At 53.2% G+C, this 26,906-nt stretch overlaps 1 protein-coding gene across 5 annotated transcripts in view; it reads right to left on the reverse strand.

Moving 5' to 3' along the window:
• The window catches only part of TSC22D3 (TSC22 domain family member 3), a 63,301-nt gene extending 38,439 nt beyond the window's left edge, over positions 1-24,862 (reverse strand). The window contains exons 1-2 of one of the 5 annotated variants that reach the window (XM_085006228.1): positions 24,754-24,862; positions 22,827-23,252 (exon numbers count right to left, since the gene is read on the reverse strand). In XM_085006228.1, the coding sequence (XP_084862354.1) occupies positions 22,827-23,146 (320 nt within the window). In that variant the 5' untranslated portion in view covers positions 23,147-23,252; positions 24,754-24,862. 5 annotated transcript variants of the gene reach the window in all.
• Positions 24,863-26,906: the final 2,044 nt, after the last annotated feature.

Below are 26,906 nucleotides of genomic sequence, written 5' to 3' on the forward strand. Positions count from 1 at the left end.
GCTGGTTTATCTATATTATTCAGGCCCTTTGCAAAAGCCCAGCATCTTTCTCTAGGAGATTCGTATTCCACATGTGTCTTCCCCTGATTCCTTTTCCACATGTGGTGGCCTAGAGCTCCTTCTCAAATTACCCTGAGGTAGCTGCTACAGAGACACATTTGCTGTGCCAGGGCTGAGCAGGAAATGGGTAACCCAGAGCAGAGGATCAGCGGCAAAAGCCATTTGCGCTCGAAGGAAACGAGAGCATGTGGAATTCCGGTGTGTTTGGGCGGAGGGGAAGAGGTCGTTCCACCGGCCCAGACGGTCTTTGTCCCTGCTCTTCTGGAAAGGAGCAGTGGGACCATCTCGGAAAATGTGCTGGATGAGAGAATCACTTGGCTAGGGGTTACTTCCCCTGCATAAGCCTGTGTGAGCACAGACACCGGGAAGGAGGTGGAGAGGGGGGCTCCTGAGGGGCCTGGGGAGGAACAGAACGCGAGGACGAAAGACGAGCAAATGAGCCAAAAATAGCTTTGCAGCAGACCCCTCGGAAGGACTGTAACCCTTGCTCTTGTAAGTGGTTAGAGCCCCTCCCTTCCAATGAGAATGGTTTTGCTATTACAAGTAATTGCCGCACTCTTACTTTCTCAGATATTTAAAAATCAACTGAGTCAGGTATACACACACTCACACACACACACGAGGGAGGGGTTTCCAGTTTCTTTCCAGCATCTTCCAAAAGTGCCTGCCTGGCTGGTGGGGTGGGGGCGGGGAGGGCACAGAGGCTGAGGCTGAATTTAGGCTAATCTGAAGACCTCCCCTGTGTCTGGGCATCTATAAGAGTGGGGGCAGGGCACAGGCAGGACCCTCCCAGTCCCCTCTGCGAAAGTCAACCACATCCCCAGCGACAGCCTTGTACGTAGTCGGAGAGGGTGGCTGCCTTCTTGGTATGATTTGAGGGGGCTAAGGGTAGTGGAACCTTTCCCCAAAGAGTCTGCTCCACCAGCCCCCAGCTGAGCCTGCAGTTCTCACTTTGCTTCTTCCTATCAGAGGTCCGGGTCTAAAGAGAATTGCGACTTGGGCGGGGGAAGCACATTCAGTTACTGCCAGCTGTTTACACTCTGACTGGATGCACTGTATCACACCGGCAGTAGCAGAAAGCAAGCCACCACTCCTCCTGCCCAGGAGGATGGTTAAGAGGTGGGGAGATCAGGAAAAGTTCTGGAACTCGAGCTATCTGTCACTCTGGAGCTGAGAGCCCTGAGCAGGTGGGGGTAGTGTGAGGGAGCTTGTGCTGGAAGGGAGAACTGGGGAGGCAAGAGGGTCATAACCAAATTCTACCCAGTTCTCTGTTTTCAGAGGGACGGGCCTGCTTCCTCTATCCAGGCTAAGGACGCTTGGTGATCAGGGTTACAACAAGGGAGATGAAATCTCCTCCCCAGACTGAGGCATTCCCCCAGAATTCAGGCTCATCTCCTGCCCCTTAACACAGGGACCACGTGCTGGTGAGGAGGGACAAGGTCTGGAGCCGGGGGGTTATTCACCTTCCCTCCGTGGCTTCGAGGCTTGGCATGGCCCACCCTTTGCTTCTGGAGAAGAAGAGCATGACAAGAGTCATGACGAGTGCTTTGTCATGGTGGGGAATCTGCTCCCGTGGCCAAGTCCCTGCCCAGGAGATGAAGAACAGGAAAGGAGGGCACGGAAGAGCTGCACCTGGAGGCCGCCGGCGCCGGGCACAGACCTGAGCACAGAGGGTGCTCCCAAAGGCAGCTGGCTTGGACTTTGCAGCTGGGGTCCCTTGGCATTGGAGAGGCTAGAAGCCATCTGGACAGCTAGAGCCCAAAAGATGGAGCCCTCCCCGCAGCATATAGTCTCCGGAGACATGGCGGGAATCTAATAACGCTGTCAAGGGACCAGTTCTGGCAGCCTCGACGGGGTCTCGGGTGCAGCAGAGGCCCCATGGCCAAAATGCAGGCAAAAAATGCAAAACTCAATTCACAAAGATGGCAAAGAATGAAGTCTAGATAGAGCCAGACTGAGTGAGCCCCCGCCCTGGCTTCTGTGGGCTGTCGGGCCCAGGAGGCTACCACTGTGCCGGTCGTGGCATCACCTGCAAGATGCTGTGGTTGGCTCAAGGGTCTGGGGCCTGTCCCCTTGGCCTCTAACTGCCAGGCTTTTAAAAAGCAGCAACCAGCCCCTGCTCTCCTTCCTTCACCTAAGGCTTGGCCCCTGGCAAGGTGCACCTGGCCAGCTCCGCTCTGTTTTCTCAAGTGTGTGAGGAGCCAGAGAGGAGCGAGGAGGGGAGGGAGGGAGGAAGGAAGGGAGGAGGGAGGATGGACTCGAGGCAGGGAGGCAGGGCCAGGATGCTGGCCTCCTGAGGTAGCCCGGATTCCACAGGAATATGCTACTGACTGTGAAAGGTAGCAGCGCTGCCTCTTCCAATTCTAGCACTTCTGGGAGTCATTTCTCAGCTCACACTTCCCTCCTGTGACAGATACATAAATCCTTGCCTGAAGAGGCTGCCGTGCCCCTTCCTGTCTCAGACGTGATTCTCCTCAGATGAATTGCCCCACCTCCTTCAGACGTGCGTAGGTCAGGTGACCAGACAAGGCACAGTGAAACAGGCATCAGGCCATGGCAAAGAGGGAGAAAGGAACTATGATTTCCTGTCAACTCCCTGGCCCTGTGTCTCCTCAGTCAAATGAGGTGCTGTTCGACAGACCTTCCTGGACAAATCCATGGCAAGAACAACTATAGGACATGCTCCCAAGACACGCAGGGGAGACTCTTGAAAGCCGATCCCCGAGTACTTCTGGGTGGCTTTCCCACTTTGTGAAACGGCTGTAGCAACACTTGGTCTCAGCTTAGCGTCCCTCTAAGCCCAGGTTCTCCTTCTAGTTTCTGTATACGCCGGGATGCAAGCTCATTTTCATATCGGCCCAAATAATTAGGAAGGCCAAACTACTGAGAAATAAATTAGATCCACTGTGCAATTTCAAAGCGAGCTATACATGACTTTTTGCGGGGGGGGGGGGGGGCGGTTTATAACTTTTATTTTGGGCTATCCGTGCCGCACGTCAGGTGTTACCCCGGCCATGTGAAATTCGACCGATTGTGTTTGGATTCTATAGGTGAGTGGATAATTTATTTATGCAAGAATCTTTTTTATTTACGCTTGACTTGGGCTGGTGTCAAGGTGACCCTGCATGCCTGAGTATTCAGAGAGCAGCTCGAAGGGGGGTGAGTGGCAACCTGGGATTCCGTGACTGCTATGGAGGCTCCCCAGTGCGGATAATGAAGACAGGAATAATCAAAATGTGACAGATACAGGAATGGGGCTATGTGGGGAGGGCAGCAAAAGACAGAGGCTGCAATGAATTGTAAGCACACAGTTTAGTATCATTAAGGAACAAGCATGATCCTGGATGCTCTAAATAGGAAAGAAGCACGTAGGAGCTCTGAAGTCATCTTCCTTCTCTATTCCATGGCCATCGGCCACTAATGAAACCCTACACTTTGCCAGTCTCCTGTGGGACAGCTAGATCAGGGGGTTAGGGCAGGTGATTGGGTCTTCCAAGGTCTGGTTAATTTTTGCTCCTTTCCTAACCTGCTGTCTTGCAAATGTGTGTCACTGGTCAGGGGAAAGACCAGGGTGACTGGCTGAAGGTAGAGACATGCCTGCTAAACTCAGCTGTTTCAGAGGACAGAATGAAGTTTCTGGTGGAGAATCTGGAGACAGTCTAAGGGATGGAGAAATATAAGATGGTTCAAAGTCATTTTTTAAAAATAGATTTTGCTGGAGTTCCTGTCGTGGCGCAGCGGAAACAAATCCCACTAGGAACCATGAGGCGGCGGGTTCGATCCCTGGCCTTGATCGGTGGGTTAAGGATCCGGCGTTGCCGTGAGCTGTGGGGTAGATCACAGACGTGGCTTGGATCTGTGGTGTAGGCCAGCAGCTACAGCTCCAATTAGACTCCTAGCCTGGGAATGTCCATATGCTGCGGATGCAGCCCTAGGAAAAGACAAAGAAAAAAAAAAGATTTTGCTAACTTGGAAAAGAGAGCCAACAAAGGACATAATAACTACCATTTAAGCATATTAAGAGGTGTATCAGAAAGCAGGAAGACAGGGTTCGGGAGGAAGCGTCTCAGAGAGCAGAGGTTGTTTAACACTGGATATAGAACCAAAGGACATCGAGGGATTTCCTTTCTTAGAGGTGCTGGACGCTCAGCTGTCTCTGAGCCTTTTGCTAAATGCGCTTCCAGGGACAACATAGGAGAGACACGCAAGGCTTCTGAAGTACAGTCCAGGTGAAAGGCAGGAGAGACCAGAGCCAAAACATTTATCACCTTTCCACTTCCTCCCAGGGCTCACCTCACAATCCGCAAGGTGGACTCATTAATCGTGTTCCCTAGCTCAGGGCAATGGAAGGCGGAAGGGGCCCAGGCTTCTTTACCCAGAGCCCATGGCCAATTCCCAGCAGAACTGGGAACCCTCTTGTACAGTTTGATTTCATACAAATTTCCCACCGAATCTTGCCTGAATCTGTCCGGAAATCGGCACCAGTCCATGTGAAAAGTGCTGCAGTGACATATTTCCTGTCCTAACTGTGGGCTTTGTGCATTCAGAGCAAGACTGGAGCCTCTTTGACCTGCTTCCCGGAAATACTCCTTAGGCTGGGGAACAATGCTGAGAAGGAGTCAGTGGAAGCTGTTGGGGACAGCCGCATCACCTTCCCAGTGGCTCTGTGCGGGAGCGTGGCAGAGAGACTGCCTTGGAGCCAGGGAAAGGCCTGCCACTGATCTAGGGTGTTGAGTGTCCCAGGGCAGAGCAGGACACCGGGGATATAAAAATAGCAGGGTGTTCTTTCCCTTGGAATCAGGCTGTCAGACGGGGCCTTCGAGCTAGGTGTACGTGGACAAGACCATCTCAGATCATACTGTATGGCCCTGTAACCCACCTCTGCTAACACAGCGTGGGAGGGAAGGCTCCATCTCCAATGATTTGCCTACCACTCTCAAGCTTTGAGCCAGATTTGAGCACCAGCAGAATTGTTATTTAATAGTTTCTCTAAAATAAAGCAGGTTCACTTTTTAAAAACGCCTCCACCTCAGATTTTTTTTTTTCTTTTTTTACTATTTAGGGCCATACCCACAGCATATGGAGGTTCCCAGGCTAGGGGTCGAATCGGAGCAACAGCTGCCGGCCGACACCACAGCCACAGCCACAGCCATGCCAGACCCGAGCTGTGTCTGTGACGTACACCACAGCTCACGGCAACACTGGATCCTTAACCCACTGAGCGGGGCCAGGGAGCGAACCCTCAACTTCATGGTTCCTAGTTGGATTCGTTTCCACTGCGCCACGATGGGAACTCCTACCTCAGAAATATTTTTGAAAGCATACAGTCTGCGTGTTAGACACACTCCCCCCACCCCCAACATGTGAAATAAATAAAATAGCTATAAGAATGGAAAAACAAAGTTGGTCCACATACCACCTAAAATCATCTTGCACACCACCAGCGTATGTTTACCACACTTGGGGGAGCAGTGCTCTCTGTATAGTGCACGCAGATGGTCCCCACAGCCAACAAGCACGGCTTTATTTCCTCCTACAACGTAAAGCCAGCAGGGCTTTAGACGGCCGAATGGCCGGGATGCCACCCTGAGCCCGCCTCCCTCACGCTTTCCTCTCGGGGTGGGAGCTAGAGCCCTGGCCCTTAGGATTTTCCTCCTTTCAGGTGCCAGCCTCTGCCACTGCCGGAGTTTGCCACCGAACACAGGGCCCTTCTTCTCAGTCAAGTGCTCCTTCCCTCGAGCTATTTCCCCTGCTGAGAATTCCTCACTAGACCTCACTTAACTCAGACAGTGCCCTTGGTGGAGTGGACTTCCTCAGCCTTGGCCCTAGGGGCTGCTTCAACTGGAGTGCCCCAAGCCCACATCAGTAGCCTGCCTGTCCAGCCCGGCCCTCACGCGGGCCCCAGCAACCTCTGGCTGGGAAGCTCTCAGAGCACGTGATGCCCCTAGCTGGGAACACCGGCTTTCCTGGGATGCCAGCAACGCCCCCCCCTTCTTCCCCCCCCCCCCCCCCCGCTGCCACCGGCTGCCACCCTCTCAGCCAGCTCCCTGGGGGGTGAGGAGACAAAGAGGCCTGCAGCAAGGACAAGACAGGAGGGGCCAGAGCATTCAGCAGGGAGAAAGATTGAGCCAATAGCAGCGAAATACAAGGACTGTCTAACAATCGGGGCTGATGAGTGAGGGAGCCGGCCTGTGGGCAGATGCCTTCAAGCTGAAACAGTGGTGTCCACCCCCTGGCAATGCTTTACAGGAGAATCCTGTTTCTGCTGGAGAACTAAGGCCCTAGGGTGGTTTACCACTCTTTTGTTGTTGTTGTTGTTGTGTTAAACAGATAACCATCCCCTTTCCCTGCCCTCCCCAAATCTAACGTGGATGCTTTCGGGGTCTCTGGATACAGGGTCCTCAGAGGGGCAGAACTGCTCTGAGGGGGGCGGGGCTGAGGCAGAGCTCCACCCACTCAACTCCCCAGGCTCCAGGAGCCCCCTAACTTCTACCACCCGCCGGGGGATGCCTGGTGAGGAAAAATAAGCCAGGTGAGGACTCAGACCCGGCTGACTTTTAAAAGACACATGCAGATTCTCACTGGTGACTTTGTGTGTGAATCAACCTCCCCTCTTTCCTTCTATCCTCCTCTAAACTCTCCCCTGCCCCCTTTTTCCCTCAAATTCACCTCCTCCCTGGCCTCTCCTTACCTCCCCCCACCTCTCTCCTCCCTTTCTCCCTTTTTTCTCCTTTCGACAGGCCCTAAGGCACCAAGGAGGACCACAGGGGTCTATGATAGTGCAGCACTACAACGTCTCCTGCAACCATAGGAACCTATGGCCGATTAACTGAGTGGCAAGGAATGCTTGTTGAACGAACTGAACCAAGGAAAAGGGGGGCTAGCAGCGAGGAAGCCGAGTGTGTGGCTGAGGGTCAGGGCGCCAGGGCAGTGGGCGGGTTCTGTACAGGTAGGGGGCGGTTCCTTTTCTACATGCTCTCCCCCCTGCAGTTTCCCCAGCAGTGGAGAGGCTGATGGCACACAATTGGCAGAGGACACTGGGGATGATCTGCCGGTGGGGATCCCCACGCTCTCATGCCTGGCCCAGCAAGGAGCTCTCTGGTTCGTGAAATGTCACCTACTGTGGCTACGGACCCCTCACCATTATACACCCAGGGAGAAACGACCGACTTCGAAGGAATCTGAATGCAGTGAAATGTACCAAACACCAACACTCACCAAGCAGGTTGACTGCTGGTAGCTCATCTGTGGATTAGTGGGGGGAGTGCAGCTATATATAGCGGCCGTCAAATTCTCAAAGAGCCCTTCATTCAGTCATGCAGCGGTGGGTCTGGTGAAAGTGGGGGTTTACCAAGAAACCAGGTTTCTAAGACAGGGGGTCAGTCTAGTCTTTCTTCTCAGGCAATCGTTTAGATCTGGATGTGAACATCCAAGACCTGAAAATCCCCCTGATTCAAATGAGAGTTTCCGCAAAGATACACATGAAGAACTCATTCTAGGTCGAGGGCTTGAGCTTTGGGGCTGAAAGGGCCACGGGGAGACATTTGGTGGAGGACTCGTTAGCACACCCCCCCAAACGCCCTGGTTCTCCTTACTAACTCATTCCCAGCTGAGCATCCTTGAGTTTGCAAAATTGCCCCTACTGTTCTGTTCAGCCTCGACCCTCTCTTGGGATCATGACACTTTATACATTTGCCACCTTCTCCTTCTCTTTTCTTGCTCATGTAAACCCTGAAGCAATCTAAAAGTCGGGGGTTCAGCGACATGTCCAAGTGCCCGAGCATCCCATCAAGATGTGAGAGGTCTAGCCTTCCAGACTATCTCAATTGGAAGGGACCGTAGCAACCATCATGTCTCTCCCTCCCCCGTTGTGTAAGTAGGGAAAACAGCCCGCAGAAGGGCAGGGAGTTACTTACTCAAGCTCAAGCATCAGATTGGTGGCAAAGTCAGGACTCGAACCCAGATCTTCTGGATCCAAATCCGACCCACTTTCCACCACCTCGAGCTGCAGCTCCTCCAGGAACTGTGCCTCCTCCATGAGTTCAGGGTCCTCCCCGAGCTGGGGCTCCTCCAGCCTTTCCCCCTTCATCTCACTGCTGCCCAGGGAAACTTTGATTGCCTGGCTGGGGTTGGCTCCTCTCTCTCTCTCTCTCTACCTCCCTCTAGCTCTCTAGCGCTCGCGCTCTCTCTCTCTCTCTCTCTCTCTCTCTCTGTAGCTGCCGGGCTAGGGCGGGAGCAACTGGAAACTCTTTCCCAGGCTCAGAAGAAAAAGTGCTCAGGGAGCCTCGGGGCCAGCCTGGGCTGGCTCAGCTGTGGAGGCGGGAGGAAGTTCCCGGCCCTGAGCGCCTTCGGGGGCTCCCAGGCTCTGAGGGAAGGCTGGAGCTCCTGGGGCAAGCGTTGCCCTCCGGATCTTCTGCCGAGGCCGGGCCAGCTTCCTAAACTAACTCTCAGACTGGAGGGGAGGGCCGGATCCTCTGGGGGAGCCCAGACGGCGGCTCTGCCAGCCAGCCCCTGTGGTTGGAACTTTCAAAAAGACCAATGTTTCAGCAACTGATTTCTTTTCCAACCCGAACAGCAGGCCTTTCTGTCCCCCTTGCATGACTGTGGCTGTGGCATGCAGCCCCAGCCCAAGCAGAAGCAGGATTCCAGGGCTGGGACTCCATAACACCCAAACCACTGGTCAATTCCATTAAATAAAATCAAATAAAAAAACACCGTTTTTGGCATCAGGAGGACCCAAAGCTGGTCTCCTGGCATGGGGATGTTGTGTACCTACTGGGATGGGATGTGCACAGCCATCTAGAGAGGAGAAGTCATAAGGCCATTGGATGGGAGAATCAGGAGACACAGTTTCTCTTTTCGGCTGGTCGCTAATTGGCTGTTCGGTTTGGGGGAGGTACCCACCCACCCCGGCGCCTCAGTTTCCTCATCTGTATGGGGTGCGGGTCAGACCGAATGGCTGCGGAAACCCTACCCGTCCTGAGCCTCTGTATCTCCAGCTAAGATGCACGTGGAGGCCAAAGGTGCCAGCCACCAACCCTGGGTGGGGAGACGCTCCGGGTCTGGAAGAGGCAATCCCCAGCTCCAATGCCCTCTGAAATCCTTCTTCATTTGCCAGCAAAGCCAGTAGGTTGCCCTTGTGCTTCTGTAGGTTTGGATCTGTGGTAAAAATGTCAGAGGTCCCCGCAGCTCGTCCCCCTGCCCCCCAGCAGGAGGAAAACCAGAAGACGTCTCAGTCATGTATACCTGAGTGTGAACGAAGAAGGTTCAGAGAGCAAGCCTTGACAGGGACAAAGCTTGACAGGCTGGGCCGCAGGTGTTAGCTGGCGTTGGGCAGGACGGGGTGTGTGATTGACAGAGCAAAGGGAGGGAGGGTGAGGAGACTGGCGAGAGAGGAAGGTGTGGCAAGACCTCAAGGGTTTTCTTCCGGTTCTGGTTCTCCGTGGGACGTGTCCCGTGATAACGAAGGCTTCCCTTTTCTGAGTGCTTCCTGGGAGCATCCTCTCGACACCTCCCAACCACGCCCCCACCATTCTCTAGATGAGGAGACTGACGCCCAGAGATGTCCCCTTGTCAAGGTCACAGAGTCTCTCGGTGGCAGTCCTCTCAGATGCTTCAGGAGCACAGCACAAAGACTGAATGGCCGTCTCTGCTCCTGCGTGGGATGCTGCAGAAGCCCGCCCCAGCTCTCCCTGTGAGGGCCGGCACCTCCCACTCCCCTGGGAGAGGAGCCCGGAAAAGCAGAGTGGGGTCCTGCCTCTCTAGCATCCGGGCTCCCCAGGACTCCACAACCTTGGGCACACCTGGCAGCTAATACTAGAATAGATTCGCAAAGCCTCCCACATTTGAATAAGAGACTGAAGACACAGCATTTCGGAGACATGGTCATTGGCGCTCCAGGTGGGGGGGTGGGGGGGCACATATGAATATCATTTTCAGCACGTTGGTTCTTTACTCTCTTCCCTGACCTTCACCCTGTTCATCCGCAGGGGATGAGCTCTCCAAAGTCCTCCTATACTGATTTTTCAGTGGACAGGCCATTCCGGCCCTTAGAGAATCACTCTGCCTAAACCATGACTGCTTGGTCTCGGCAATGGGAAAATTTCCTTGGGGGTTTGCTCCCATCTGAGGGCCCTGGTGAGCCAGAGGAACTTCCAAATCCGTATCGTAGGGTATTAGCACTGACTGGGTTCATTTTAACTCGTGACTGATTTGGGGCAAGAATCAATCCCTCACAGAGGGGCCTAGGCAGTGTCCAAGGTTTTAACCAGGGGACTTCACTTTTTATGGAGTTTCTAATTCTGGGGGAAGGCCCCTTAGCCTGTGTTCTCATGGCTCCCTGCACCTTGCCTTCATTATGATCAATTGTAATGATACGGTTATTTGTGTAATTATTATTTGATGTCTGTCTCCACCCCTAGATTGTAAATTTCCTGCCGCGGGGATCCCGCCTGGCTTGTTGGCTGCCACGGTATCCTCCGTGTCTGATTTTCATTGTGTGTGTGGAAGGAGAAATCGTCCTCCTCCCCAGGCTCTGGGGTGGGTGGTCGTATTCCAGTGCCCCTGGCACTGAGGTACTCCCCAGAATTGTTAAGACTGGAGGAAGGGTGTTCCAGGGAAGCCAACTTGAGCAGGAGATAAGAAGGCTGAAGGATGCAGAGGGGACCTAAAACAGCTCCTTGATCTATTGACTGACCTCCAGTGGAAATTTCATACGCATTTCTATTACGAAAGCCTTTTCCTAAAAACACTTGCCTCTCTCACACAGGCACTTTCCTTTTCCTTATAAGCACCTGCCTCTGACTCCTTTGCTCTCCTCACCTGTCTGTCCCCTTCTGTCCATGGTCCTTAGAACCAGTCCTCTCACGCTTTTATCTAGTGCTTTATTGCTACTGTCACCCCCTTCCCCCTACTTGTAATAGAACATCCTTTGGTAATTTCGTCTAGTTCTCTGAATGCTTGTCGTCAGGAAGTTCTTTCTGCTATCTAATCGCAATTCTTCATGCTACAGTAGAGGCCTATTTCCTCTTGTTCTGTTCCTAGCGTGGTTTGGAAACAGCTAGTCACCATCTCTGAGTTGTGACTTTTCTTGTATTTGAAGAGCAACCTCTCTTCTTTCTCTCAACCAGCCGCTGGCCCACCCTTAACACGCCTCTCTGATCAATCATCTTAGTTCCTTTAGCCTGGCCCCACAGCTCCCTAAAGTCCCAGGCTTACCTCCTGCTGGCCAAACAGGCCTCTCTTCCCTTCTGCTTTCAGGCTGTTTTTCAGCCTGGACAAATTATCTGACATTTGCAGCCCAGAAAATTTACACCCCGGGCCCCAGAAAGGAGTGCAGCCTGAAGCTCTGTGCCCCAGTGCCTCTGTACAATGAGAAGCATTCATAACTCAGAAGGAGGCCTGCAAAGGGCAAAGAAAACCCAGACGACCCTCCCCTTTCTTTTTTTTTCTTTACAGTAAATAATTTACAAAAACAAATTTTCCTCCCCATAGGCTATAGCCACTTTATCACCAGTCCCCAGGGCCAGCCTTTACGCATTTCCATACTGTCATGGACTATTTTTAGCGAAGAGTGACATTAAGTACTAGCTGCCCCGTGGGCTTCAAATTCATCTCTTCCTCTTGTCAGAATGTTGCCAGACCTCCCCTTCTGGACCTACTGGCCGCTCACGGCCTGGAAATATTTCCAAGAGTGTGAGCAGCTACCTAATGGTATGACTTCAGGGGCTCCTGAGACAGCCCCCTGTCTAAACCTTTCTCCTTTGGCCGGGAGAAATCATCTCATCTGATGATCAGAATTTCAGCAATAGAGATTCATTCCTTTAGCTGAATATCACTTCCGCAGGAAGCCTTGTCTTATCCTTTGTTAGACGCTCTGACAGAAGTTTATTCCTTTTCCCTCTTGGCACTTCTTTTCTAATTATACATTCATTAGTGTGACGATTTGGTTAATGTCCATCTCCCCCACTCGACTGACTATTGCATGATGGCTGTGACCATGCCTTTTGTGAGTTTCCCATTCTATCTCGGTGCCTAGCAGCGAGCCTGGTACATGGAAGGCATACAGCAATTTTTGTGGTTGACTGAATCTGTTCCCGAACTGAAATGTGAATTCGCCAGAGCACTGGTGGGCACGGATGCCCAGGACACTAGCTGGGGGAGAAGGGCCCAGAAAGCATCGTGCTTATGGACATAAGCAGCATCCTCCTTCCCCAGGTGCCCTGAGGCTGGTCCCTTTTATGACTTCTGCTCCCTCTCCTTTCCGGTCAGCTTGAGGCTTCCCTCCTTCCTCAGCCCGACCCCCAGGCCTTCATTTATAGAGCATCTGGGAAAGAAGGGTGTGACCAAGGGACACACAAGGCTAAGATGAACAAACACCCCGTGGGGCCACCAGCAACTTTTTTTCCAGGGAGATTTGGGCGAATGGTACATATATATAGTCTCAGGACAGCACCTCGACACACCCGTGGTTCTCTTACCCCCGGGATGGGGCCTGGTGGAGACTGAGGCCAGAGGTGCACAGATGTGAAGCTGCACCCAACGGCTCCTCCGGTGGCAACGCTCAGCTGCACTTCAAGCTCAACCCTCCTGACTCCAATGAACTTTCCGCAAGCATTGAGGAAAGGTGCCTTCCTGCTCCCGGGCCCCAAAGGCCCCCTTGCCTTCTCAAGACTGGCTAAGTCTCCGAGGGGAGGCTACTAGGGGCCAGCTCGCCCTGAGTCACAGAAGGGCCATAAGAGAAGGGCCAGGGGAAGCCTCTCATTCCTGAAGCTGGCTGACTCTGGGTTCCAGCCCAGGAAGAAGAGGAAACGTTCTCCCTGTCCCCACCCCAGGCCAGCTCCTTCTGACCCTTGAGTCCCACTGGACTGGCAAGGTTCCCCTCCCCGCTCCCAACAAGAGAGCCCCCACAGCCGCTTCCCACCAGCCAGAGCCAACCCATTCTTTGAGGCCCTGCTGGAAGCCGCCGCCATAAAGAGACTCTCCCTTCCTAGTTGGCTTTGGCACCGCCTAAGCTCCGGACTCGCAGATCCAGGGAGCAGCAAGCTTGAGGCCTCTCCGTTAAGAAGCAGAAGGCCTAACACGACCTGCTGTTGCTCAGATGGAAGTGCTTTATTCCCCGCCGGCCTTGGGGTGCAGCTGCATCATTCTCGGCTGCCCCCACCACCACCACCCCCAGCTCGGGCCCTCGACTCTGCCGCCTCTCCTGTCCTCTACGGTGCTTAGTGAGGGAGACGGTCAATAAATCCGCAGGAGGCACTGGATAAATAGCAGGCCTGTGGTCGATAAATGATGCATTGATTAACTGGAGGGCTTGGTCACTCAGTACAAGGCCGAACGAGGTACTGCTGTCATTCATCTCCCTGCGTGCCTGGCGAGGCAGAGTATATTGCCTTAAAACTGAGCAGGGTTCTTCTTATTCCTTGTTGTTTCTGGTTGCTTTGTTTTGTTTTTACCTGCGATTGGCTATGAACCGAAAGGATTGAGGAATAGGGAGAAGTGAGAGGCTGGAGGCCCCAGAGGGGATCTCAAGAAAGGAAAATTCTGCACCTCCACCTCAGCCCCCGCCCCCCGTTTTCACTGGGTTCTGGCAGAGATTCAGAGAAGTTGGGGTGCCCAGCTCTCTGGAGCGCCAAGATAGAGGTCTTGAGCTTGTCTGAGGATCCGTGAGACTGAGCTTCAGATACAAATCATGTCGGCTGGTAATTCCCAGGCCGCCTTTTTGACTTTATCTCCCTGTGTCTTCCTCTTTTTCTCAGACAGGAGGGCAGTGTCTTCAACTACCCTCAGCCTGTGAGCCGTTTACCCGCTGGTGACACAGTGGGAAAGGCTGGGCAAAGACAAGGAAAGAGAAGAAGAGGACCTGGGTGGGTTTAGTCACAACGTTTGAGCCAACGGGCTGTTAGATGGATGAGACTCTCCTGTGTTGTAGAGAGTCGAATGAGCTTCTTAGAGAAATATGTCGTGGAATTCGGCAAGCCCCACTTCACTGGGGGCTCAGCTGCACCAAGCCAGTAATGCAATTTTCTCAACAGGCCAGGCGGAGAGCTAAGTATCACTGTGAATGCAAGCCAGCCTGGGAACTTTGAGACTACATGGAGAATGGATTGGGAATTGGCTCTTTTAGGCCTTCTTCTATTTATTTATTTATTTATTTATTTATTTATCTTTTTAGGGCCACACTTGCGGCATATGGAGGTTCCCAGGTTAGGGGTCGAATCAGAGCTGTAGCTATGTCAGAGCCACGGCAACGCGGGATCTGATCCATGTCTGCAACCTACACCACAGCTCATGGCAATGCTGGATCCTTGACCCACTGAGCGGGCCAGGGATTGAACTGGCAACTTCATGGTTCCCAGTCGGATTCGTTAACCACTGAGCCACGATGGAAACTCCTAGGCCTTCTTTTAAAAAGCTCCTCCTGGAGTTTCCCTTGTGGTGCAGCAGAAACGGATGAGGCCCTAAAAAGCAAAAACAACCAACCAACCAACCAACAAACAAAAAGAGCTCCTCCAGCATCTGGCAACCTTTTCTATAAGGTCTCCAGAACAGTACCTGAACCAACAAGCAGATACAAAAGTGAGAAGAACTTCTGACACCTTTTCTGGGACCCTTCCAGATGCCCCAGGCTGTCTCTTTAGCACTGTACAATCAGGTGATGGCAGGAGCCCCACCCCTACCCCTCAAAAAATACCCCCAACCACACTAAGCCCATAGCAGCACACCTGCCTGCTTACATTTGCTGCCGAGCGTGGGAGTTCTGGGGGGAATCGCCTTCACAGCCTGGCACTTACCTCTGAGCAGCCTGCTGGCCTGACACTAGGGAGAGTGGCCTTGTCCTTTGGAAGTGTGGCGAGCTCTACTTAGACCCCCAGCGGGCTTCTGAATGCCTGGCCCCGGGGAAGCCTGCCACTGAGCAAGCAGAGGTTTGATGCCTCAGTAACCTGGCTCTGTTACATAAGGCACTACGCGAGATATGAGTCAGGGACCTCAGGCTGGCCCAGGCCCAGCCTAGTCTGGGAGTGAGGCTGAAAGGGAGGTGTGTGTGTGTGTGTGTGGGGGGTGTGTAAGCCAGGAAGGAGCCGTTGGAACTGCTTCCCTTCCTCTCACTTCTCACCCCTTTCTTCCTCAGGGATAGCTGGAGCCAATCACCAGCCTAGAAAGCTCGGAGCCGGACTCCTGGCCAGACCCCTAAGCTGTGAGCAGCTGCTCTCCATCTCCCCTGAAAAGGAGACAAGAGGAAGTAGGTTGCATACCCAGGGTTGTTTCGTGAGTAAATTCTTCCTTCGAGGAAGGATGGGGAAGGTCCCTGTGGGGCTTGGTCCACAGGCAGGGGCCTGATTTCAGGCTCGGTCTATTTGAGGAAAGTGGCTCCCAGGGGAGGAAGGCTGATAGCGTGCCTGAGGCCTCGCTGACCAGGCGTGCTTCTGGCTCTTGTTTCCCTTTGGGCCAGTGTCTGCACAATGGGAAGCTTCCCAATCAGTCTCTGTGCTGGCTGGGATCTCGCACCCCTTAAACTGGTTCCAGAAGAGCAGTCGCTCCTTTGGGGCAGGGCTTTCCAGCTAGAAGGTACCAGGGACTTGGCCTTGCCCCTCCTGCCTGGATTAGCATCCGAAAAAAGCTCGTTCTCTATTCTCACAGACCTCGTCTTATCCCCAACTCTGACTCCTTAGCTAAACTGGATTTTGGCGTGGTACACGGTGGCTTCCGTGATCCCTTTCCCTGCCCTGACTCCTCATCATTCGAGGCTGGGATCTAGCCTTCTGGCCCTCCCGGAGATCCCATTAGCCCACAGGGTTCAAAGGAGGGCCTGCTCTGCCAAAGCTGGGGCCCCACAGCAAAGCCCTAACCCTTGTCCCATTATTGCAGGCATTGGGACAGCACAACACGTCCAGGCCATTATTGCCCTCTTCATCTAAAAGGGAAATTTCGTCTTTTTTTGACCCCTGTGGTCAAGGAATGCTCTCCCTTGAGTGCACTGAGCACACAGAGTGCCCCACCAAGTGAGCCCAAGCCTCAGGCCCACTCAGCACGTTGGCTTTTCCAGAGGCCATTGCATGACGCCAACCAATTTGTTATGTAAACCCAGCCAGCTATGGCCGATTGTGGCTGTGTAGTTATCTTGAGAGATGCCTTACATAAGAGGAGAAAGTTCAGGTAGGAGCAGAATCGTGATGAGCAAACACAGCACCATGGCCACCACGTGCAGTCAACCCTCTTCCTCTCAGCCACTCCCAAGCGCTCTGCTGGGCTCCCTCACTCAGGGGACCCAGAGACCTTGGTGGCCTTGGCCAGACACATCCATCTCCATTTACCCAGACTTCCTGGCCTTCAGGACCTGTTATGGAAAGGATCCAATGCTCTACCTGGAATTGAGAGCTGGTCAGTTTATCTGGAAGTGCACATATAAGCAGCATTGTTAACCTTCTCCTCAGGCAGGGAGGGAAAGTAAGGTCACCCTGGAAAGAGGTATTTTCTGAGGTGTGGGCTCCCATGGGTCCATTCCTGGCAAACTGGAGGAGGAAAAGGAGGAGGTGAAATACATGTTCAGTTCTCGCCACCTTTCTCGAAGAGCCTGAACCTCCCATCCAGACCTCTGGAGCTCTCAGGCTGCCCAGAGCCCTGCAGCGAGCCTTTCAAGGACTCCGGCCCCGTCTCTCTGCTTCTTTTCTCCAAACTTGGTTTTTCCATGTTCCATTCCCATAGAACCCTACTCCCAGTGAGCTGTCACCCCGAAGGAAGCTCCGATAAACCAATACACACAAAGTGGTCCATGACGAGTAAAGCCGTCGCATGTAAAGAGGAAACGCTGAGTGGGAAACTCGGGTAGACCCTGGCCATTCATGAAAAAGACACTCAAACTTCTGCCAGTCCCTAATTCCGGAGCATCCCGAAAGCATATCATTTCCCCCGTAAAGCTTCTATTTCTGTCATTTGGTTAAACGTCGTAGCTTTCTTTTCATTGTAATCACTCGAACAAGCAGGAGACTTGGGGAGGGGCATTTTCCCCAAAGAAACAGACGTTCGCCCATTTCATGGGCATTACTACGCTTGTATGGATTGACTATGAGTAGAGGACCACAAAACTGGGTTGAAAAGTAGGTGCCGGGCAACGCCATTCCTAGGTAGAGACCCAAAAGAATGAACTCAAAGAGATACCTGTACACCAATGTCCGTAACAGCGTTCTTTCCCAGAACAAACAGGTAGAAACAACCCCAGGGTCCATGGGCAGATGAATGGGTTAAACAAAATGCGGTATATTCATCCTGTGGAACATTACTCAGGCATAGAAAGGAATGAAGTACTGATACATGGATGGCCCTTGGAAACAAGATGCTAAGTGAATGAAGTCAGGCACAAAAGGCCACATATTGCAAGATTCCACTCACAGGAAATAATCCAGAATAGGTGAATTCATAGAGACAGAATGTGGAATAGAGGTTACCAAGGGGCTGGGGGAAGGGGAGAATAGGAAGTTATTATTTAATAGGTACTGAGTTTCTGGTTGGGATGATTTCAAAGCTCTGGAAATGGATAATGGTGATGACTGCACAACCCTGTGAAGATCCCTAATGCCACTGAATTGTACCCTTAAAACGGTTAAAATGTCAAATTTTGCGTTACATACATTTTGCTGCTATACATGTATATATCTAATATCTAATATATTTTATATGCATATAGAAAATACACATTATATATGTAATATATGTAATAGGTGCTGGTAGAGCAATAGGAGCACTCACCGCCTAAAGCCTCTTAGCACGTGGATTCACATCTATGCCTCAGCACCAAGATAATTTCTTACATATCAAGGTTCCCATGATGTATGCAAACCATGAACGTGAAGTTTGCAAATGCATTTGTGTTTTCAACAGAGCATGCGCCTTAAGCCAAGAGGGCCTATTCGTTGTCAGACCACCAGGCACTCAGGAGGTAGTTATTTTAAATTACCTCGGGCTAGCCAAGGACTTTGAAAGCTTGATACCAAAAGCAAAAATCACAAAGGCAAAGAATGACAGACTTAGCCACCCAGAAACCCAAAACCTCTCTACAGCAAAGAACTCCATCCTCAAAAGCAAATGGCAAATTAGTTGACAAAAGGTTGCAATCTCTAATTCAAGATTTCTCACGGTGTGGCCCACATACCCCTGTGCGATGGGCTAGGAATTTTAGATGGGACAAGGACAGAGAACTGATCTTGAGTATGAATTGAGGCACTACAGCAGGCAGGGTGGGAGAGCTTTGTCCCTCAAGTCACACCATGTAGGTGGTTATGTCCTCAGAAATCAGGTTCAGGAATATACATTTATGAAATCATTAGTCAGAAGACTCAGAGAAGCGCAAATAATTTTAATGCAAATTTTTCTTTCTTTCTTTCTTTCTTTCTTTCTTTCTTTCTTTCTTTCTTTCTTTCTTTCTTTCTTTCTTCCTTTTTTGTCTTCTTTTGCCTTTTCTAGGGCCACTTCCGTGGCATATGGAGGTTCCCAGGCTAGGGGTCGAATCAGAGCTGTAGCCACTGGCCTACGCCAGAGCCACAGCAATGCAGGATCCGAGCCGTGTCTGCGACCTACACCACAGCTCACGGCAACGCCGGATCCTTAACCCACTGAGTGAGGCCAGGGATCAAACCCGCAACCTCATGGTCCCTAGTTGGATTCGTTAACCACTGAGCCACACGGGAACTCCGAAGCCTGATTTCTGAATCTATCTTTCCCCTTACTACTATAGATCACATCAATAGGGAACATTAAGTGAATTAACACAGACCGAATAATTGGAAATCATTGCTATTACCATTTCCTAAGCATCTAAATGTGGGGAACCATTGTCGTCAGCTCAGAAACGTAAAGGTGGACTCCCAAGGCTTTCGGAGCTGGAAGGGAACGCAGATTCAGAGGAGCTGAGATCACACCGGGCCGGTGTGCTCGGGGCCGAAAGCAGAATAGAGCTGACCACGTAGTCTGGGATAAAATCTTAGCAATAAATTTGAAGGTACAACAACAACAAAAACAGAATGTGGCAAAAGCTCCCACTCCAGCTTGCTACACCTTACTGATCAGAGAATTAAGGCTCCTCGAATTTCAGCTTTCCAAGTTTTGTAATAGGCTCTGTTTCAATTGGAAATGTTAACTATTTGCCTGGCATATTCTGCCTCTGAGAGAGTGACCAACCATCCCAGGTTCTCTGGGACTGTCCCAGTTTGAATATTGAAAGTCCTATGTCCTCGAATGGGCTGCTTGGTCACCTGACCGAATAAGGACATTTTAACCATTTGGTTAGCTTCTGGGCTAATATTTACCGCTGCTCAACCATTCTTTGCTTTAGTGTCTGACTGACTCTTAGGTGGAGTCTTGGCTCTGCCCTTCACTGTAAAGCATCAGGCAAGTTCTTTAATTTTGTCCACCCTCAATTTCCTTCATTAAAAAAATGAAAAATGGTGATAACAGTGTGCATTTTGTTGGGTTGTTGTTCCCAGGCCAGGGGTCGAATTGGAGCTGTAGCCACCGGCCTACGCCAGAGCCACAGCAACGCGGGATCCGAGCCGTGTCTGCAACCTACACCACAGCTCACGGCAATGCCGGATCCTTAACCCTCTGAGCAAGGCCAGGGATCGAACTTGCAACCTCATGGTTCCTAGTCGGATTCGTTTCTGCTGCGCCACAAGGGGAACTCCAGAGTTGTAAAATCTTTACATAGGACCATACCTACAAAGAAGCCGCCATCTAGCCAAAAAACCTTTATTGAGTCCTGACTGAATAACTAGAAGTCAAGTGAAAGCCAAGTGAGTATAAAACATGCCCTACCCTCAAATTGCTTACACTCCTGCGCTCCAAGGAAACCAAGAACTAAGCTGGGAGCCAAGGACAGGTCAAAGCAGACAAACCAGATAGAGATCGAGAATGTGCCCCGCCCTTCCTTGCAAGAATATAGGAGCCCTTGCAGCAGAGGAGTGGGCTGCAGGAGCAGGGGTGGGCAGAAGCGCTTTTCCAGAAGAGATGGCCTTGAAGGGAGACAAGTGAGAGAAACAAGACGCCCAGGCAAGAATTTGAAATATCAAATCGGTAAATGGAACCGAAGTAAAAATGATGGCATTTGCACGATCCAATCGTTAAGTGGAACAGGAGGAGACATGACGGTTGAGGGATGAAGATAGAAAATCAGGGAATCGATAAAGTAAGAAGAGGAAATTTTCACTCAGAGGAAGACCGTTCAGCTCAGATTTTTTTTTGTGTGTGTGTGTGTGTTTTTGCTATTTCTTTGGGCTGCTCCCGTGGCACATGGAGGTTCCCAGGCTAGGGGTCGAATCGGAGCTGTAGCCACTGGCCTACGCCAGAGCCACAGCAATGCAGGATCCGAGCCGTGTCTGCAACCTACACCACAGCTCACGGCAACGCCGGATCGTTAACCCCCTGAGCAAGGGCAGGGACCGAACCCGCAACCTCATGGTTGCTAGTCGGATTCGTTAACCACTGCGCCACGACGGGAACTCCCCAGCTCAGATTTTGAGACACCCCACGACCAGCCAAAAAGGGTCTCCTACTTTGCTAGGGAGCAAGTCCGTCTAGGCAAAACCGCAAACAAATTCGGGATCCCCGGATCTCCAAGGTCCCAGTTGTCACCGCAAATGAGACAATGCTTGGTCCTGCCGGAACCACAGGGCCCTGTCGCTCCCTGGCCTCACTGAAGCCTGAGGGCCTGCTGCTTAGCTGCTTAGCTGTTTGGGACGCTGATCTCAGGAGGACAGGGTGCTCAGAGACGACTTCCCAACGATGCGCCCTGCTCCCTCCACCAGCGGCCTCAGCCCCTCACCCAGCCTGGTAGCACTTCCAGGCTTTGCTAAGAACCTAGCTTCCACAGACAGGTGTCCGTGGAGGAGGTGACAAAGGTCTTGCCATTTAAGAAACCCAGACCACCGGAAAGCCTCGCAAGATGTGACACACACACGAACACTTTGATCTCGGGCCCTCAGCTTCACGCCTCAGTTGGCTAAGTCCGACCTTCCTAGGCCTCTAACCCAGGAACCAGAGCTGAGGAAGCGTCCCCTCGTATGCGCCATTGGGCCATTTCAGAGCAGTTTCTTTCCCAGCTGAAAGAGGGCAGGTGCTCTGGGCGCCCTTCCCAGGTGTGGCGGCCACCCCTCCCCCGTCGCCTAAAAGCCTCAGCGGGATTCTCAGGAGCCTGGAAGGGCTTCCCTATCGGCAGGGCTGCATCGGGCCGTGGTCTGAATACACTTGCAGTCATCTTTTACCAGAAATGAAGATTCCCTTGAAACCTGTTCCATTCACGGCCTGGTCTCTTGGAGACAATGAGATAAACTGATGCCTAAAGTGAAATAATAGCTGAGAAAGGGCTTTGATGGCGTGGAAAATGCTGGAAAACACTACTTGTTATGATAATGCTAACAAAGTGGGCAGTCCTGCTTGTCCCCTTCCTGGAACCTCTGGGGCTGGGGAGGTAAACCTGGAGGAAGGTAGCTCCTGCCTAGCTTGATAACTTTTAAAACGTCCTCTTGGTGTCTCACTGAAAACCCATCCAATTCTTCAAATATTCTATGGGAGCTCAAAATTTCTTCTATCCTAGTCTGAGCATATCACCTGCCCACGATCTGGAATCTCAGACCCAGAAGGAAACTTTTAGAGACCAGAGAGGTCAAGCGATTTACTCAGGCTCACACAGGGAAGTAGAGCCCTACAACCCAGATCTCCCACAGTGGGTGTCTCTTTCTCTTACATAACCTGAGATGTTGAGAAAGAATAAAACCCACCCACACGCGGGCACGAATACACACATATACACACACACACACCAGCGCCGTCTCTGTGGCTCTAAGAACATCCAACTCAAGACTAGGTTTCCCGAGGTTGCCTCCCCTGCCTCAAAATTGCCTCCATTGTTCCCCCTGCCCTCGGGGTCTGGTAAGACCGGCCCTCACCAGAGTGTCTCAGACTGGAGGACAGCAGACGCATTGGGTCTTCCCATTGTGTTTCTCCCCTCCCTTCCCTTCCTCGTCCTTCAGCCCGATTTCTAGAAAGTCTGACCCGCACTCCAACCCACGCCTGCAACCCACACGGATTCATTCGCCCTCAGGTCCTAGAATGCTCTTCGGGGCTGCTTTTAGCCCTCGCTGGCTCGAAAGTGAAGGCTGGGACCCATGGAGGAGGCGAGGGTCCCACCACCTAGAGTTTCGAGAAATTCTCACAGGTCTCTAATTTTTTCTTATTCCCCACTCTGCCCCACACCACCAGCAGCTTAATTTGTCTGGACATTCTGCTTGCCCTCACCGGAGGCAGTTGGGGCCACTCAGGAAATTTAAAAACCCTTGCAGTTTCCATCCGAGTTTGCATATTTAGAAAAAGGCTTTTGAGAAGGGGGGAACTCGGGATCCCAAGGGCATCCACCTCGGAATCTGCAAAGTGGCTGTAGAAATGTGGGCACTGGGGGGAGAAAGTGCTGCCAGCTCCCCCCAAACCGTCTCGGGCTCTGTCCACCTTCTGGGCGCCAGCATCTCCCTAGGAGGGCTTCTTGCAGGCACCTTTCAAAAACAGCATCCGCCAGGCCTCCCCTCAGGGGCACAGGAATCCAGGTGGCCAGCCTCGGGGTCGGGTCGGCCACCGCAGCCCGGGTGAACCTGACCTCCCCAGCCCACCCCCCCCGGACTTCGTGGTGGCCCCTTTTGTGCGAGCGGAGGATCCAGCAGAGGCCGGTGCGAGCCGGGACCGTGTGCCGCCGCCGCCCCCCCCACGCCGTGTGCCCCGCCACCCACCTGTGGAAGAAGAGCAGGATGGAGAGCATGGTCTGGTCGATGTTGCGGTTGCAGATGCCCTCGTTGATCAGGTAGCAGGGGTCCCGCAGCACGGGCTCTAGCGAATCCTGCCGCATTATGCTGTTGAGCTTGTCGGTGTTGAGGTTCTCGAAAATCAGCTTCTCCTGCAGCTGCCGAAAGTTGCTCACGGTGGGGCTGCCCGGGTTGTTGTTGTCCCCGCTGCTGTCGCGCTGGAGCCCGCTCCGGTGGGCCAGGTCCAGGCAGCAGTTGCAGCAGTCGAGGCCGACAGGTGAGCGGCAGTCGGTCTTGGGCTGGGCCATCTTCTCCGCCTCAGGGGCCGCCTGGCCCGCGCGGTCAGGGGCGGCCGGCAGGTGCGCGCCCGCCGGGCCGGCCTGAGGGGACTCCAGGGTGTCTGGGAAAGACAAGCTGTGAGGAGAAGAGTTGTCAATTAGCGCCGAAAGCCGGCCACCCTCGGCTCGGCCCCCTTCTGGCTGCGCCGGCCGCTCGGGGTGCGAATAGAAACAGCTGGACAAACAGCTCTGAGCGGATCCTTCGGGCTCACTTCCTCCTCTTCCTCCTCCTCTCCCCCCTCCTCCTCCTCCCGAGGCCGGGGCCGCCCCCCCTGAGGTGCCACACGCGGCCCCTGCGCCGTCCCAAGTTTCCCAAGTGTGAGCGGGGCCCGGGGCGGACCTGTGGCAGCAGGAAGGGCGGGCGGCGGGGCAGAGGGAGAGCCGGGGCGCGCCCTCGCTCCCTCCCTCCCGGGCTCCCTCCCTCCCTCCCTCGCCGCCGGTTCGCTGGCTCGCCCGCTCTCGGGCTCCCCGGGGCTGCGCCGGCGGAGCTGTGGCAGGAGCCGAGCGCGACTGACTGAGCGAGCGAGCGAGCGAGCCGCGCGCCCGGGAGTCGGCGCGGGGCTTGTGACAGCATGCAAATGACCCCCGGTGGGCCGGCGGACCACGCGGGTCCGCCGCTTCCCCGGCGCGCGCCCCGGAGCCGGCGCGGTCCTGCCCCCACGCCGCCCCGCCCCCCGCCCTCCGCTCCCGCACGGCCGCTCGCACCCTCGCCCGCGCGCCCGGGAGCCCCGCTCTCGCGCCGCGGCGGGCGCATCCTCGGCCAGAGATTCCCCGGGAGCCGGGAGCCGGGAGCCGGGAGCCGCGCCACCGGGGGGTTCGAGCTCGGCGGGCGGGCCGAGTTGCCTCGTCCCGCCGCGGCCGGGGCCCTCTGCCGCAGAGACGCCGCCTTCTTCGAGAAGCGGGGTCGGGGGCGGGTGGGGTGCCGAGAGAGCGGCGGCCTCGGCCCGGAGCCTGAGGGCGTCCGGCACGCGTCGGCAGGTCCCCAGACGGGCCTGAGACGAAAGTCACAGAAGCCGGCTCAACCGCTCCCCGGTTTTTGTCCCTGCCTCCTCCCTTCACTCATCTCCCCCTTTCCGCCCCCTTTGCTCGCTCTTCTCTTCCCCGAACCCCATCCGAGACATCAACGTCCCGGCTTCCGGCAGTGCCAGCCCCTTAGCAGGCTTCTGCCGCCCGCTGCCCCCCGCCCCCGCTCCCTCTCTTATCTCCATTTTCGCCCCCCGCTCCCCCCATCTTCCTTCTTTTTGCCCTTCTCCATTCTTCCTCTCATTTATTTTCCTTGTCTCCTCTTTCTTGACTCATTTCTGGTCTTGCCTTTCTTTCTCGCCCCCGTCTTATTATTTTTTTTCTCCTTTTCTCTATGTCCTCGTTCACCCTACCCCCAAGTCCTCTTACCCCCCTCGGTTTCTTTCTTCCCCCTTCCTTTCCCGCATGTGATTGCCCCTCTCGCTGACGCACCCCTCTTTCGCCTCAGTTTTGTCCCTTCCTCCCCACTTCACTCAGCTTCCCCCATCTTTCCAAACTTGCGCTCCCCTCTCTTTTCTGATCCCCCACCCGCCTTAGGTGATCTCTGTCCTTACCCTTTCCAGAGGTGGGGTGATTGGATGTTTTGGGGCACTGGGGGGGATGTCCTGACGCTCTTGGCTCTGAGGAGAAGGTGAGTCTGAAGCGGAGCTGAGGTGAAAGGGCAGGTTTGTGGAGAGCACGGCAGGTTGCTGCTGTGGGTCAAACCCCAGCTTTGTGAGAGCTGGGGATGTGCGGGGTTGATAAGTGGTAGGGTTCCCGCATGTCTCAGGACTTGGAGACTTAGAATACTTTGAATGCGTAGAATTCAGTAATTACTGCCTCCTGAAAAAAATTCAAAATATTCATGGTGTTCAGCTTTCACTGAAAACTCAGACGGATTTCAGTTGCAGCCAATACTCCCCACCCCCCCATCAGCTCGCTTCTTTCACCCGCCCAGGGCGCTGGCAATAGAGCAGTATATACTGCCATCTTGTGGTCAAAACGTGGAACGTTTCCTGCCGGAGTCAGATCTTGCAGAGACGCCTTCGGTGCCCCCTAGTGGAATTGACCCCGCACTGGTCCCGAGAGTAGGAGGAAAGAGGAGGCAGAGGGTCCACACCAAAAGGGCTCCTTGGCCAAGCAGTGCGCCTGGACCCCAGTCAGGGCAGAGCCACCCTTTCTAGTGGAGCTCCACCTGCCTGAGTCCCTACCGATCTGGCTTTCCTAGATTTGGCACACGCTCCCTCCGTGTTCCACAAGCATCACCTCCGTGATTAGGAGCAAAGGGCAGCCAACAATTTCTTGTTTCCAAGGCTCTGTGGCTCTTACGTGGGGCCCGGCCATTTCCCGAAAAGGACAGAGGGCCGTATACTCTCTGCTGTAGGCCCCGGAAAACTAAAAACAAGCTGTATCCCTGGCCCCTGACAGGAAACCAAGATCAGACGTGAAAGAGGCGTTGGAAGGTCACTGACCAGACCAGCAAAGCTGAGAGTATGGTCCCTGTGTTCTCACCGACTGCAGAAGATTCTGCTGGTTCTCTTAAACCCCGGTCCCTTAGATGCGTTATTTTCCCCTTTTCTTCTTCATTGTCTTTTTTTTTTTTTTTTAATGTTCTTGGGTAAAAGCCAGAGGAGGTAGTAGAATATGAAATTTAATATGCATTGTGTAGACTTATAGCCTGCTGAATTGTTTTTTAATTACAGTGTTGATGATTTTCCCTCTTGTTTATAATTATTTTATGTTAAACATTATAACAAAATATATTAGCTCCATAAATGTTTATTTAAGTTGTGTTTTGAGAACTGCTGGGGCCTTTTGCTTCTACACTTGCCCCGAATCCTCTTATCTCTGTGCATAACCTTGGGAGGAAGCCCTGGTGGAAGGATTTCCTTCTTGGCATGTGGCACCTTTAAACTCCAGATTTTGTTCCCTCCACCTTTCCCTTGTTGGAGTCCTTGCTCACAAGCAGCATTGTTAATAATTCAGTGCAGCTCTGCATACTATCTCCAAGCCGATCAAGAGCAAATATAACTTAGAGAGGGACAATCTAGATAGTTCAGAGACGGAGTTCAGAAAGCTGTTGTGTGTTTGCATTTACAAGTCCTGCTTGTATTGACTTCTACCTCCCGAGGAAGGCGGACTGGGCAGGGCCTCCTTGGCTCCTCTCTGTGAAGCTTTGCTCCCATGTATTGTGTTGGATGGAGAGACTCCAAGTAGCACAAAGTTCTTGTATAAACCCAGGGAGTAGAGGGGGGCCCCACTTCCAGACAGAGCTGGTGGCTTTCTGGGTGGAGGAGAAAGGGGAAAAAGGGGGATACCGCTTTCTCAGATGGAATCATCGACAGTCAGGCACTCGCCACTTGCCCTGTGCCAAGTGCAAGGGTTAGTGGAGATTCAGAGGTAAATCAGCACAAGCCCCCAAAGAACTCATGGTCTATTTGGCAACACAGATATGTAAACAGACAAAAGCAACAGAAACAGGAAGTGATGATGGAGGCCCAGGGGGGTGTTTGGGTGGGGGAGCACTGCTGGGTGAGTGTGAAGGGGCGGTCAGCTCCAGAAGGAGGGAAGAGCAATCTACTCCTCGAAGAGAGGAAAGAACAGAGGCCTGGAGGTGAGAACAGTGTGTATGCTGGGGCCTAAGCATTGATTACAAAGCAGGTCAGTGTTACTGGAGAATAAGATGTGAGAGAGGGGAGTTCCTGCCGTGGCTCAGGGGTTAACGAAC

Source organism: Sus scrofa, chromosome X (genome assembly GCF_054392235.1).
Source record: "Sus scrofa isolate SSC_HxYL_T2T_F1_AM1 chromosome X, Sscrofa_HxYL_maternal_Yorkshire_Landrace_v2.0, whole genome shotgun sequence".
In the NCBI taxonomy this organism is placed as follows: domain Eukaryota; kingdom Metazoa; phylum Chordata; class Mammalia; order Artiodactyla; family Suidae; genus Sus; species Sus scrofa.